Source organism: Acomys russatus, chromosome 22 (genome assembly GCF_903995435.1).
Source record: "Acomys russatus chromosome 22, mAcoRus1.1, whole genome shotgun sequence".
Lineage (NCBI taxonomy): Eukaryota > Metazoa > Chordata > Mammalia > Rodentia > Muridae > Acomys > Acomys russatus.
In genome coordinates, this window is record NC_067158.1 from 14,661,794 (window position 1) to 14,677,922 (window position 16,129).

Below are 16,129 nucleotides of genomic sequence, written 5' to 3' on the forward strand. Positions count from 1 at the left end.
GCTGAGGAGCTGCAAGGAGATCTTTTCTTTTCTTTTCTTTTTCTTTTTATACTTCTTACTGTGTGCTTACAATTTTGCATAGAAGTGACACACACACACACACACACACACACACACACACTTCTCCCAGCCGCTTACCCAGACCAGCCGTACTTCCCTTTAAGGGCATTGAGGTGCAGTTTCTCACTCCTCAGTGAGGAGACCTGGGAATGAACACAGTCTGGTGACACTGATGGCTGCATTTCATTGCTTTGGAGCAAAGTCTTTCCATCTGGTTATTTTTCTGCTGTAGAGACTTTCTTTGAGATGGAAAAAAAGCCACAGCTCCCTAGGCTTCTATGCAGCAGATGACAGAGCAACACTCGTAAAGTCTCTAGATATTGTAAGTGTGCCATGGGGCAAGATCCTCTTCAGTTAAGAACCTATGGTTCTTGGGTGCAGTGGCACACACCTGTAATCCCAGCACTCTGGGAGGCAGAGACAGATGGATTTCTGTGAGTTTGAGGCCAGCCTGGTCTACAAAGCGAGTCCAGTATTGGCCAAGGCTACACAAAGAATCCTGTTTCAAAAAACTTCATTGCCTCCTGACCAAGGCTTGGATAACAAATGTCTTTGCCAGTGTTCTGGTTCCTATTAGTAAGTTGTGTTGAAGGGCAATTAAGGGAAAAGCTGTCACTTTTTAGCCAAAATGAGGGAACCTATGTCTAGTTGGAAATGTGCCCCTGTTTGGTCCCTTAAAAGTTGTTAATCCCAGCACTCAGAAGGCAGGGGCAGGCAGATCTCTATGGATTCAAGGCCATCCTGGTCTACAAAGCAAGTCCAGGACAACTAAGTCTATACAGAGAAACCCTGTCCCAAAAAACAAATAAACAAACAAAAAACCAAACAACAACAACAACAACAACAGTTAATCCTGCCGGTCCAGTCAATCATCTGACTAAAGGAGCACCTTTCAGGATGGTGGATCTAAACCCATGTTGAAGAGATAGAAAGAGGAATCAGCTCTTTCATGAGGCAATAGCCTTTCCTTCCCAGAATGTCTGTCCCCAGCACTTTCACTTCAGATCTGCCATAAAATTTTGTTGGGTGTGACTTTTCCTTTTCCTTCTTTATCTCTCGAGAAGTAGAAAGAATGCTGTGTCGTGTGCTGTAGGAAAAGGAGAGGCCAGGAAACCAGGCCAACATGGCCAACTCCAGCCCCACCTTCAAATGCTCACCTTCCACTGTCCTCCAAGTCAACAACTAATCTGAGTAATTAATACCTCCCAGCCTCAAATTCAATTTTTAAAAAAATTTTTTTCCCAATTCTCATTTATCTTGTGCTGGTAACACAGTTGCGGTCCATAACTGCTCATACATAGCAATGCACAATCAGTTCCCTGCAGAGGGTTACAAAGCTGTGGTGACATCGGCAATTTATGGCATGAGTCTCAGACATGAGGGACATGATGAAGAGGGTTCCTGGAAGAGGCTATGATGGACTGTGGGTCCCCTTGGTAGTGTGCAGTTTCCGAGTGGCACATTGGCACATGGATGAACCGTGTGACCCCTGACCACATAGCCCAGCTGTGAATGAAGACGGGTCACACCTGGCAAAGGCTAGGGATGTGATGAAATAGACGCTGAAGTTGTAGCTGGCCTGTGTCTCCCTAAAAGAGTTGAGTTCACTTCTGTTACCCCTATGGTCACCTTAAGGCCAGATCTAAGAGGAGAGATGGTCCCAAGTTACAGACCTCTGGCTTGACATGACATTTTGTTTGTGACCACCACTGCATGCTGGGTAATCATCTCAAGTATCCAAGTACTGATTATTATTAATCTTATTATTGGGAGAGAAGGGTTATTATCGTGGTCAGGATCGTCAAGATCAGCAGCAGCCAGCGGAGCACTCACTGGGTATCCATACAGATTCCCTCTTGCCACTGAGAGCTAAGGGTTTTGATAATGTCTGTGTGGGCTCCAGCTCGCTACATCCACAACTCCTTCCTCCTGCTGCGGGGTCTTTCTATTGCTTCAGACACTCTTCCGTTTCAAAGTCTCTGGCGCTGTGTTTCCTAAGATCTGAGATCTGCCCCTTTCTTCCATTTTTAGCCCCTTCTGTCTTAGTGGAAGGCTCTTACTTTGTTTTCCCTCCAGCACACAAGTGGCCATAATAGGGTCTGGGCACAATGATGACCTAGTATTGATAGGATTTACGATCTGTGCGCATGGGAGATGTCTTGGTGGACTTGAAGGCTATGTGAATCTTGTCAGACTCTCAGGGGGATGAATAGTAGGCTACTCTCTTCTTCAGCTGGATCAGATTCCTGTTTTCCTGGCTTCACTTTTCTGGGTTTGCTGGTGTCTCCTATTGGCAGGGCATGGAGTGAGCTGGGGGAGCGCTGGATATTGCTGCTGCTGTCTGCTCTGGGAAGCTGAAGAATGGTGGTCTGATGTGTTTTGATGCTGATGAATAAAAAGCTGTCACACCTGGGTAGGACAAACGCGATAGGCGTGGCTAAAGTTCCCGGTCTTGTGGCGACAGAGAGAATCTGGGGAAGGAGGAGAGACTGGAGGAGAAAAGAGAAGAAGAAGGCCACTAAAGGAGGAGAAGCACATGGCCATTGTGGATGGAAGATTTGGCCCAGACGAAGAACATTAGCAAGTATATGGGATTATGGGTGGGAGGTAGCTTGATATACATTAATAGAAGCAGATGGCATGGGATTGGGGCAGGTGGGGGATACCGGCCCTACAATGGGAAGTAGTTTAGAGGATTAATATCTGCCCTGCCCCAGATTAACTAAGGCTATTTTAAAATATAACAAGTGTCTGTGCCTTGACTGGTTGCTAGCGGGTTATACTGCCATAATAATAATTATAGGCCTGATTAAAAAACAGTATTAGACGTACTGGTAAATTAACAACAACAAGTGGTGCTAGACATGGGGCAATTATTAGGCAATATTGATAATTTAACAACAATGGAAGAGGGGAAGGGGATCCCAGGCAGATGGGAAAGAGTGGGGGGGTGCGTGATAAGGAGTGATCAGAAATGTCCTGTGTCTACTAACAGAACCTCACATGTCTAGGCAGTACTCAGCTCCACTTCTTTGTGCAGCTGGCAAAGCCCAAAGTAGAAACCCACAGAGCTCGGATTAAAAAGTCCCCAGCAGCAGGACAACAGGAAGCCTTTGAAGAATGCCATTTAAACTATTCAGTGACGAAGTCATCGGGAGGCTTTTAATACTGCTTAGATTTCAAGTAACCTGAGATTTTTCATACAAGCAGGTCTTTGCCAATGGATGAGAATTACCAGAAGTCTCTCCCCTTTCCTTTGATCTTGAGACAAAGAGGGAGAGTTGAAGCTATGGGACTTGCACTCCAGGCCTACCCAGGCTTCACCCTGGAATTCCCAGCGCCGGGGGTGAGCATCAGTGAGCGTGAGTGCAGTGTGAAAATATGAAAAGCCCTATGAGTGACAGGTCAGAGGAGAGTATGAACTGTCCACCAGGGTGCAGGGTATGTGATGGACAGTCTCCACCCTCTCTTCACTTTGAGGTGCTGAGGTTTGGATGGTGTAGAGGGTAGGAAGGTGAGCAACCTGCCCCTTTAGCAAGGCAAAAGTGCTTCCTGCAGCTCTGTTGATGGGAGTACCTTCTACTGTTCTGTTGATGATGGGAGCACTGCAGTTCTGCTGATGGGAGCACCTTACACAGCTATGCTGGTGGACCTGGAGTCCCTTAGCGATGTCAACCCTTCTCTGTTTATCCTTATAGGTGTCTACAAGCCATCTTTGGGAAACTCAGTAGCTTCACAAGAAGCTTTCATGACGAGGGTTGCCCTTCAAGAAACCTCAAACTTTGACAAGCCCTCAAGGCCTCAACATGGGATATATTTGGGCATCTAATGAGATGGACATTCAGCTCCTGGTGTGTTCGGTCATCTTCAGGGCGTCTGTGTACAGATGTGCATCTTGGATTTGCTATTCAGAGAGAGGAAAGCCCTCTAGCTGCCAGCTGTCCATCGCCAGTGGAAACATCTATTCTGTACCTCCATGGTGACACATCTGCAGGCAAACCTGACCTCAGCAAGCAGAACACAGCAGGCAGAATGCAATACAAGAATTGTGCCAGGTCACACTCTGTTCAGCTCGGATCACATTTCTACTTTTCCACTGGGAACATGAGGAAGTTCGAATCCGTGGACAGGTCCGTAGAAGTCTACATGGAAGATGGAATAGTTGATCAAGTGAGATGGGAAAGGTAAAAACGCCTCACCCTTAGAACAGCTCGTAATGTGAGCACCCTTGTGTGCAGGTGGTAAGAATGTCAGAGTCCTTACTGTGGGGCATGGAGCAGGGGGGACATAAATTGAGTTCCTTCTGCCCAAGATGACTGGCTCACACCAGAACTGTTGTCCAGTTCTGTTTTCTTTCTTTCTTTTCTTTCTAAACCAGAGAACACTGCAACTCTACCCAAAAGCCAATCCGGTTTCCAACTTGCACTTTGTTGCTTGGACCATTTAGCATCCATCCAGGCGCATCCGCAGCTCGGATCCAGTTGAAGGCACTCTAGCCAGATGGTACAGGATAAGCCGATTACTCTGTGCAGTACTCTTCTGGTTTGGGAAGATGTAATAATCTGAATTAATGTGTCAGTCTATAGGGAGCATGATCTGAGCCAGGATTGTCAGCCTAACTGGGTCTGAACCCTCCATCACCTGGCAAATTCTTGAATGTCCCTATTAGGAGGAAATTAAAATGAAAGCTCTGCTGGACGAGTTATAGACCAGCAGGAGGAAATCTCATTAGGAAAGTGTAAGGGGATCACATTTCCCTAGTATTCGGAACAACAACCAGGCAGCATCAACTTGTTATTTGAAATTAAGCACAGAAACCGGACTTTTACTGGGATTGTAATGAATGTGTTTTTCTGTTCTCACTGCAGTAAACAGTATTCAACTCTGCATATGGTGGGATGTGATTTGCCATGAAGGTCCTGAGATGGGGCCAGCATGCAGGGATGACCATGAGCGGAAACCATGATGCTCCTGGGCCAAATCCTATCTCTGTCTTATTCCCTCTGTTCTCTTAGTGTCTGCTTGTTTTTCTTTCTAGACATGCCATTTGTTAGTGCATGTGTATGCGCACGCGTGTGTGTGCACACACACATTCATTTTAGCTAAGGAACTATTGTGAGACCTCAGGTCACTTCCCAAGCATGTTCTGCCTTTCCCACTCTCAGTCTCCAAGGAGAGGTAGTGGAAATTCACTCTTGGCAAGAGAAGGGAGCATGAGGCACATGGCACAGAGTAAGAACACTGGACTTACCTGTGTCCACTAGCCACTGCTGATGGATCAAAGCCAACAGGCATGTAAGCCTCAGTGTTGAGACTGTCTCTTTGACCCTATTACTTTTTGATAGTTCTTGGGTTTTTTTTTTTTTTATAAAAAATAGTTTTGATATTGTTATTTAATTACAAAGAATATCATTGTTAATAGAAATCTAATTTAGGTCATAGATGATTGCTAGGGACGGAGTAATCTACCTTGGTGCTCATCCATGGAGAAAACAGAATCTTTCCCCTTTCAGCCATCATCAGGGTCGATAGCTCTCTGCCTAGCACTAGGGCCTTGTGAAATTTCCCTATCCATGTTGGCAGGGTGACTGGTGTCGCTGTGCAGGTCTTGTTTACATGACCATATTGTTGAGATTTTATGTATGTAGCTTCTTTGTCACGTCTAGAAGATGGTATCCAGCAGCAGACGTCCTGGTCCTCTGGCACTCACAATCCTTATTCCTCCCTCTTCTGTAATATTCCATGAGCCTTAAGTGTAGGGCTCGTGTGCAGATGTAACAATTGGGGCAATGAGTGGCCGCTTACTGTCTGCATTTTGACCAGTTGTCGATATCTGTAATCGTCTCCATCTCCTGCAAAAAGAATATTTTTTGATCAAGGATAAGAAATTATCTAGGACTATAAGAATAAGTATTTAGAATACACTAAGGAGTTAGGTTGCTGTAGGAAAATAACAGTATTTGGTTCTCTTTTAGGGCCTGTGACCTCGCTACCCATCATAGTTGGTTAGGGTTACAGTACCAGGCATAAATTCCATTCTATTAAATGGGCTTTAAGTCCAATTATTGCACCTTTGAGGACATCTTGCCTGGCCAGCCACTCTTTACAGCTGAGTGGGATTACTGGTTGCTTTTTTCCCTTGGCAGTGTTCAGAGAACCACTGGGCACTACAAACTTACGTCTCAGGGAGGAGGTAAGTTCACCGATTCTTTCTTCTCCCTTCTCAGGCATAAGATTTTGAATCTCAGATATTGTATTTATTTTTTTCCAGTTCTGAACCTTCCATTTGGCTCTTTATGTTTTCTATTTTCTTCTGTGGCTTTTTGGTTTTTTTGTTCTCATTTCTCCTGAGTACATAGGCAATTGCTCAATGAAATATTTGTATGACAGTTAGCTGAGAGTCTCTGCTTTCTACCTTGCTAATCTGCCTTGCCACTAGTACTTTGTTTACAGAGAATATCCCCTCTGGGTCTTTTTTTCTCCCTGTGTCCCAGGCTCCCCTACTCCGACCCCCACCTGAGTCTGGCATATAGTAGGCAAGAAGAAATTCCAAGGAATTCACCTCGAGACCCAGGATCTTACTCTAGCCAATCTATCTTCTTTCCTCTGCAGGGCCCTATCATGTCTTATCTAAAGTGGTTAAGCTTTTTGGTTGCCCTTGGAAGAAATAAGGAAGTGAATCCATTATAATTTTCCATAACAAGGAGTTTGTAATAGGGTGTGGTGGAGGTGTGTCTCTACACAGATTCCGGAGAATATGTGGTTATAGGCAATAGAATCTGGCCAAAGATTTCTTAGAAACTGTGCTCTTGCTTAGGAGAGAGGAGCTAAGAGTGAATGAGTTTTATTCAATAACTGAGCTACAGGAATATAGAAAACCAACCAACAAACAAATAACTCAGGTATAAGGCGTGTTGATTTTAAAATATTGGCTACTTCCAAGCTAAATGCTAATGGAAGAGATTTCTTATGGGGTCAGGACCAGAGAACATTGCTTTGACTGTGGATCTGGGAAGATGGCGGCTCTCCTATTTGAGTCTTAGTTGCCTGTCTGAGCTGCACCCAGAACCCCAGGAGAGTTAGCTCAGAGAATGCAGAAATCCTGGGTTCACACAGGAAGTAGGGGAAGGCTTTTGGACAGAAAGAGTAAAACAGCACCTGCAAATTGGACAGTGGTCATGAAATGCAGTTAACAGCTTGTAGGATTTTCGATTATCCCATCAAAATCAGAGAAGGGAGAACTCAGGAGTCCGGGAAGATTATTACAACTCTTTCTTTTCAAGTGTCCATCCTGACACTGCTCTTGGAGTCTCCTGTCTCCACCCCTCCTTGCTCTCTCCCCGCCCCCATATAACTCCACATACCTGAACCTTCCATGAACACACACAAGCATGTTAGATGCCAAAGGACCGGGGAGTTAGTAAAGAGAATTACAATCACAAAACAAAGATCTAGATACATCGAGACTTGCTAACTCAACATCTTTTCTCCAAATGTTAAAGGCAGCAAAGAGGTCCAATTCCTTTCTTGGGGAATAAAGACATTTAAAAGGCAATTTTGAAAAGGAACTGCTTACGATGAAAAGATCCAGATGTACTTATGTTTTAAAAATATTTTTAAGTTAAAAAAAAAAAAGACTGCTCAAATGAAAGTCTCGCAAGTCTCTGTTTAATGTGGCTATAGCTTAGAAGGGAATCAGACTATTTATAAGCTAGAAGCATTTTAATTCTATAAGTTAGGGGTGGATTCAAAGTTTTGCAGAGAAAGCTTTTAAATTTTGAGCCCATGTACAGCAGTGTAATTGTAATACAAACAAGTCTCCCACTGTGGTTCCAGGCAGCTTGGCAGCAAAGTCCTTGGCTTTAAAGTTTAAAGCCTCATTTAAGGAATGAAACTCAGAGTCATGCACAGTGTTGCACATCTGTAATTTTAGGGTTCTGAAGGCATCAGCAACAGATCAGCCTGGCCTGCATGTTGAGTTCAAGGCCAGTCTGAGCTACACAGTGACACCCTGTCTCAAAACAACAAGAGCAAATCAGGTGGGGGGGGGGGAAGAATTGAACTTCAGCAGCTAAATAAATGCTCATCGGCCGTGCATGCACTGTTCATAAGTGGTTTGTGACTGTGTCTACAGAAGCATTAATTTTTTGGGTCCCAACGTCAATATCATGTGCTCCACCGGAGCCGCTCTCTGCTGCTTTCCAGTGAGTTTGCTTGCCTGTGAAGTTTCTGCTATGCGGATTAAGTAGTAAGAAAGCCTTTGATCAGGCTTTTAGGGTTGACCTCACATTGGTGAGGTTTGTCCTTGTGGTTTTGTGTCGTGCTTTTCACTCCTCTTCATCCTTCCTGGCCTTCCATTGTGTGAACACGGATGTTTGTGGGTCATTTTATTCCCTGTAGTTTCCATTAGTCATGCCACCATAAAGCCTTCTTATGGGTTGTCTCTCATGCAGATGTCTTGCATCCTTGTTGCCTTGCATGGTCACTCCTGTGCGCGGTCTCTGGGTCTTTCACTGTAATTTCATGGCTTGTAGCTGCCTCCCATGAGTCTCCAGAAGAATTGTGCCATTTTTCATTAGGGTTGCATGTGAGTTCAGATGATTCCCCTTCTTTATGTGGATGCCACATTCCGCTGGGTCACGTCTACCAGTTTCTCAGTAAAAGCTCCTGGGTAAAGGGGATGATGGGAAAGACAAGGCTTTGATTATTGCTGGTGAGAATGCACGGTGGTGTAGCCATTATGGAAGTCAGTGTTGAAGTTACTAAAACAAAAACAAACAAACAAACAAAAAACCAGAAACAAAAACTGAAAGTATAACTGCTATATAACCCAGCAGGCCACTGAGTATTTACCTAAAATAGTGTAAATTTACAGGTTACAGAGATGCCTCACAGCCATGTTTACAACTCCATTATTATTAACAGCCAGGAAATGGAGCCAGCCTGGATGTCCATCAGCAGAGCGTTGATAAAGAAAACGTGTTGCACACATACAATGGAATTTTCCACAGCTGTAAAGGAAACTGAAGTCATGACAGTTTTCTGGAATCTGGGAAAACGAATTTAAGTTGAAATCATGTTAAGTTAAACGAACGAGACTCAGAAATACAAATGCCATATTTGGTAGCTAGATTTAAAATCACACACACACACACACACACACACACACACACACACACACACACACACACACACACATCTTCTTAGATATCTGATCCACAAGGCACACATAAAAACACCTATCCTGGATCCTCAGCATTAGTGGGCCGGGCCTCACCTGCTGTGCCTTTGTGATCGGTGAAATATGAGCATGGCTCACCTCTTCAAACACATTTATTCAATTCCTTTGGCACGTGCTCAGCATCCCTTATTTTATAGTCTCTCCTACTCATAACTCAAAATGATTTTACCTAATTATCATCAAGGGCAGCATGTTAACTTAACTCAAGGCTCTGTTTATTTTAACAAATGAGACCAATGTCTACGCCAGCTGAGTTCAGAGCAAGGCAGGCCCAGGCCATGGCCTTCTTGACAGTGTTTTCTTCAAGGATAAGCTTTGTAAGAATTCCTCCAAACTGATAACTGTAGCCCGTGTTACTATAAAAATACACAAAGTGGGCCAACGTGTAAAGAGAATTCCATGGTTCTTGAGTCTGGCGACTGAAGGGTCCAAACACCATGTCACTGGTGTCCTGGTGAGGGCCCCTGGGAGCAGGACAGCATAGCAGCTGCACCAGTGGGCAGGAGTGTATTTGTGAGAGCTCACGTGGAGACTGAGGAAGTAAGAAGAACATGGTGGTACAAGCTGAACTTGCTCTATTATAAGTGCTCGTTCTTGCAGGAATTGCTGCTTTGAGAAACACATTAATCCTTCCTGACACTGAGGCCCCAACTGTCTATACAAGACATCATATTGGGGTTCAACTTGTAGCCTGTGAGCCTTTGGAAGACACCCTGAAGCTGCAGTCAAACACTTGAATGAGGCGTGGTTTTCTGTGCGAAGGTAGAGCAGCACAGGAGGCAGTCAGAGCCCAGGAGACTGATCACAGTTAAGCCTTGATCATGGTTGCTTGTGTGTTTGGTTTATTTGTAGAGTGCTGCCACCATGGGCCAAACCATGTCCCCTAAAAGACACACTGATATTTGAACTCAAATTCTTAGATGACACCTTGAGATGCAGCCCAAATGTGTTACTACCATTTCTGACCTACTGTTGAATTTTCTGCTGTGTCCCAGCTGACCCAAAAAAAAAAAAAAAAAAAAAAAAAAAAAAAAAAAAACGATGGAGTGCTAACTGTTGCAGCAGTGGTCCACAGAGAATCATGAAACGAAGCCATACTTCACATCCGGCTTCCAACATGGCAACCAGCCATTCAGTGAGGACTTTATCCTTTATCTTGAAGAATGTAAACTGCTTCTGTTAATATAGATCAGTAAGGTCCTAGTCATGGGGGGAAGTCTCTCTCTTATCCCTTTGGGATTGTATGTGACTCAGGGAAGAATTTATTCTAGTAGTTTCTATCAAGTGGAATGGCACGAGATTCTGAAGGGAAGAGAAAGATATGATAAGTCAACTTTCCAGTGGCCATAAAGGCGTTTTCTTTTGGAAATAGGGTTTTTCAGATATGATCAGGTTAAGATGAGGCGATAAGGGAAGCCCTAATCTAACATGACTCATGACCTTGAAAGAGGGAGATTTGCACACAAAGCCAGGAGGAGACTGTGTGAGCAGGAAGTAGAAGTTTGAAAGATGTTGTCACAGCCCAGGAGTGACTTTGGGGCACAGGAAGAGACAGGGTAGTTCTTCCATTTGAGGAGAGAGAGAGAGAGAGAGAGAGAGAGAGAGAGGAGGAGAGAGAGGAGAGAGCGAGAGAGAGGAGAGAGAGAGAGAGAGAGAGAGAGAGAGAGAGAGAGAGAGAGAGAGAGAGAGAGAGAGAGAGAGAGAGAGAGAGAAAGAGAGAGAGAAGCTGTGCACATTCTGCACTGCACACTTCCACGTGAGAAGCAGATGTCAGGCACAGGAGCCTGAGGACTGTCCTAGGAGGCAGTGCCTGTCTTCCCCACAGCACCCCAGTCTCTGTGTCCCCAGAGCTCTTCCTGTAAGCTGTTTCTTCTGTGTCTTTTCTTTCCTTCCCTTCCTCACCTCTAGGTTTTTTTTTTTTTTAAAAACCTTATTCATTTTTATTCTATTTTTATTACAGACAGTTGTGAGCTGTCATGCAGGTGCTGGGGATTGAACCTGGGTCCTTTGGAAGAACAGACAGTGCTCTTAACCATTGAGCCATCTCTCCAGTCTCTCACCTCTAGGTTTTATTCTTACAAAGCTGACTAAACAAACTATTGCACTCCAGATTTATCAGTGCAGGAAGGGCAAGGCAGGCTGGCACACAGCAACCCCCCAGGCCTACCTTCCTCACGCTGTGTCAGTGCTCAGCCTATATAGCACGAGTGAGTCCCCAGGGCACTCACTTGTTTGTGTACTCAAAGCCTACACTACCTCAGCCCTCTGAGATCAGGGACTGGATTTTCTCTGAAGAGGCCTCATAGGTGCTTGTCCCCTGAACTAAAAAGAGACTGTAACATTGGCCCGTGAGCGCTTGCTCTGGTAACAATCACCATTCAGATAAGGCACACTTCTCTGTACAAGCATAATTGAATTGGACAGTATTATATAAAGCTACACTAAACTACCGGGCACATAAATTATGTGCAACTGTGTGCTGATGCGGTATGGCCTAAGGTTTACCTTGGACAATAGCTGGCCCCTAATCCAGAGTATGTTTGTGTTGAGCCCTTCTATAGTCACCAAGTGATGGACGAGTCCATACCCGAGTTCCTCAGCAAAGCCCATGGGCATGCTGGTGAGTACGAGCCTGGAGAGGACTCCTCCCAGATGTGGTCACGTTAAACATGGTGATGACAGAGATGAGGGGGGGCTGTTTGGGCTGGAGACAGAAAGTTTTGTCACTTGTCACTTCAGCTCTGAGCCACTAAATGGTGATGGAAGTCTGTGTACATAAGACATTTAGAAGGAAAAAGAAACCGTCTAGTTTCCTGTCTGCCCTGGCTCTCTGCTGTGTCCTTCTATAGGCCTAGGATACAGGCAGAATCATGGCTGAGGTACACAGAAGGTGCCATACACAGACCTGTGCCAGCCTTTCTAGGAAATCCCACCCACTCCCAGCCTGCTTTGTCAGTATGCAGGGGGGTGAAGTGCAGGTGGAGAAGAGGCCAATGTCCACAGGTAAATAAGGTGACACTAGTGAGTTCCCACTGTGTGGGTGGCTCCAGTTTGGAGATGACTGTGTTCTCCAGAACAGCCCAGTGCTAGTTAACCATTACATTCTGAGACCGCAGGCTCTCAGTGCATCTGACACAGAGAGCTAAGTATTTCACAACCTCTACATCGAGGAAACCAAGGCCCAAAGATGATGCTTCACACATGGAGGACCCAAGTCACATTTGGTTGCCAGAGATGGAATTTGGTTGTCTCCACTGTTTTTAAAAATTAGGGCACTTGCTTGTGCTGCTGATTCCAGTATGTGTTGTCTGTCCACTCAGGATGGATAGTATCCCCATCCCACTCAGGACACACAGTGTTCCTGCCCACTCAGGACACACAGTATCCCTGTCTACTCAGGACACACAGTGTCTGCTCAGGACACACAGTATCCCTGTCTACTCAGGACACACAGTGTCTCTGCCCACTCACGACACACAGTATCCCTGTCTACTCAGGACACACAGTGTCTCTGCCCACTCACGACACACAGTATCCCTGTCTACTCAGGACACACAGTGTCTCTGCCCACTCAGGACACACAGTATCCCTGTCTACTCAGGACACACAATGTCCACTCATGACACACAGTGTCCCCACCCACTTGGGACATACAATGTCCCTGCCCACTCAGGACACACAGTATCCTTGTCTACACAGGACACACAGTATCCCTGCCCACTCAGGGTACACAGTGTCCCTGTCCACTCAGGACACACAGTATCCGTGTCTACTTAGACTATACTGTGTCTCTGTCCATTCAGTGTAAAGCCAGAGTCCCTTTGGCTCAGTCCCTCTCCATCCCCCATAGCTCACTTACCTTCTGGTTGTTGACAGGTCCCCAGAGCCTTGTAGACCTCAGGCTCCTGTCCTGTCTACAGCCCCATACAACCCACTATTTATTAAGATGGCTACTGTCTCTAGAAGCTTCTCATTTAACACTGTGGCTGGCTTCCCACTTGTATCCTTTATGCTACTATAATTATTCCAATATTTTCAAAGAATTTCTCCATCTCCAAGGCAGAGCCTTGTTTACCTCCCAGGGGAGTTATTGATCATTGCACCACACAGGAGCCTTAGCTCCAAGGATGGGATTCCTGTGCATTTTTGTCCACATATACTTTCTGATATCTGGCACAGAGCACACATCAGCTATTTCTGAAGGTGGTGGTGGGCGTGACGGGATGAATAATTCAATGATCCTAGTCCTAGTGGAAACATACCACTAGGAGCCACCTACAGCCCTGGGTGACGCCCCTCATTGAGTCTAGGGGCTAAGGGTGATATTCTCCAGCACATCCTAGCTTGGCTGCTGAAGGAACAGGAAGTCTTTTAGTAAGAGATGTGCTACCAGGAGGTAGCAACAGCTCCCAGTATTCTATCCATGACTCAGAACCTGCCTAAGGCTGCCTAGCTAAGAATGCGCACATGAGATTCAATGCGCTCAAATACCCTCCGAAAGGCATCAACGGCCACTCCGGAATCAGAGATGTTAACCCTGGCCCACAGAGCACCAGGTGGTCTGGCTGGGATCCACATACCTACAGGCTTCTGATTTCTCAGCTTGACTTTGGTGTGTTTTTCCTTCACCATCTTTCAACATGTTTCAGAATCAGCAAACCCGACAGGCTGACGGTTGATGGGAGACGGTGAAGGGCACGAGCCTTCTTCTTGTGATTTGTAGGTAGGTAGTGATAAGGGTGTGTGGACGTGCCCTTAGTTGTGGGGGAAGGCCCCCGGTGTGGCACAATCATGGCAGTGACACTGATATTCCTGGCTTACAGATGATGCCGAGGTTATCCACCTCTACCATGAGAACAAGGATGTGTGGCCTTGACCTCTACCCAGCTTGGCTGGCCACACTGTCTCACTGAGACATCTCCATATCGTGGGCTGAGCTTCTCCTGCGTCTGTACCGCCCTTCCCTTGACAGCCACATCCCTAATGTGTCAGTGGGGTTTCGCGTGTGAGTTTCCCTGAACAACGATTCTAGGCTGTGGAAATTTCACATCAGCCATTACTACCAGCTGTCTCTTGGCCGCGTACCAGTAGTTCTACCTTAAGGTGTCTCAGCAGAGCTGTGGCTTACGGAATCCGGGTGGGTGACTGCACATGGTGAACAGCTGGTACACAAATGTTGACGTCATCTAAGGGAGAGGAAATGGTGTTTCTGTCAGAGTGACAAATATAGGAGTTCATCACCCATAGGTCATGTTGGTCAGCCATACCAACTGGCTCAAGAGGGATTACATGCCTCCAGCAAGTGATAGAAAGCAGAGGTGTAACTTAAAAGTATTGAGTCCACTTGGGAGGCAGAGGCAGGTGGGATCACTGTGAGTTCGAGGCCAGCCTGGTCTACAGATGAGTCCATTACAGCCAAGCTAACACAGAGAGACCCTGTCTCAAAAACCAACCAACAACCAACCAACCAAACAAACAAACAAAACAAAAAAGTACTGAGCCCAAAGCCAGGCGGTGGTGGTGCACACCTTTAATCCCAGGACTCAGGAGGCAGAGGCAGGTGGATCACTGAGAGTTTGAGGCCAGCCTGATCTAAAAGCGAGTCCAGGACAACCAAGGTTAACACAGAGAAACCCTATCTCAAAAAAACAAAAACAAAACAGTACTGAGCCCATTCTTCTGCCTTTCTTGTTTATTTTTCTCATTAAAAGTATGCTTTCATGGCCTGGAGAGATGGCTCAGAGGTTAAGAACACTGACTGCTCTTTGGAGGTCCTGAGTTCAATTCCCAGCAACCCCATGGTGGCTCACATCCATCTATAATGGCATCTGATGCCCTTTTCTGGCCCACATGTGTACATGCAGACAGAGCACTGTACATATAATAATAAATAAAAAGTCTTTTAAAAAAGGTATGCTTTCATTTATTAAAAGGGCCAAACAAGAAAGGCAATAAAAAATTAAATACATTATAGGCTAAGATACCACAGTGGCTGTTTTGTTCAAACTTCTTTCAACTCCATTCTGATGACTGTACAATGAAGTCTACTCTATCTAAACAATTCTATGTCTTCTTTTGTGGTTCAACATGGTGCCATAAATATCTAACCAAGGCATTTGCAGTTCCTGCAATCATTTGCTAAATGATTTGAAAATCCCAAGATACTGGATTATTTCTAAACATACAATGATAAATAACATTATACACAGAATTTCAACTAGGAGTTGTTTCTTTTGGTCATTTTCCCACGTGTTATGTTTCATTTTTGGTTTTTTTTTTGTTGTTGTTGTTTGTTAAAGTTTGTTCATGCAGAAGACTGGCTAAAGAATCTAAGCCGTTGGTTAAAAGCACAGATGGCTTGTATGGTTCTTAGCACATGAAGGAATCTGGCTTGACCTACCTGCAACATGCAGCCACAAAGGACATTTGGCTTGCCAGATGACAACCATATCTCCCCCCCTCCCCCACCCACCATTCAGGCATCTCACATCTTACCTGACAAACAAAATGGTTAAAGACATTGAGCCAAGTGCTGTTCTGCCCACTGATGACACACTACTTCTTAACTGATGCTGGGCACCTTGATGGTTTTTGAGAAAGGCCGGTTGCATTCTGGTTGGCCACAGCCTTTCCTTGACCAACTCAGCATAGAAACTGTTCCTCCTGTGGGGAGAGCAAGGATCTCTTAACTAATGCTGTTCAGGGCATGCATCTGTCGGGAGTCCCTGAGAAACTACACACTCTGTAGTTCTGGATCTGTTTAGTATTTTGGTCCCTTTTCCTTTTGACAGGCGATTCTAGGCCCCCTGCCCCCAGAAAACCCAAATG

General features: G+C 45.4%; 1 protein-coding gene across 1 annotated transcript in view; it reads right to left on the reverse strand.

The window, feature by feature from the left end:
- Pkd1l1 (polycystin 1 like 1, transient receptor potential channel interacting) overlaps positions 1-16,129 on the reverse strand; it is a 200,447-nt gene that overhangs the window by 33,337 nt on the left and 150,981 nt on the right. The window contains exon 51 of the mRNA XM_051164713.1: positions 139-203. Within this exon, the coding sequence (XP_051020670.1) occupies positions 139-203 (65 nt within the window). The remainder of the gene's footprint in view (positions 1-138; positions 204-16,129) is intronic.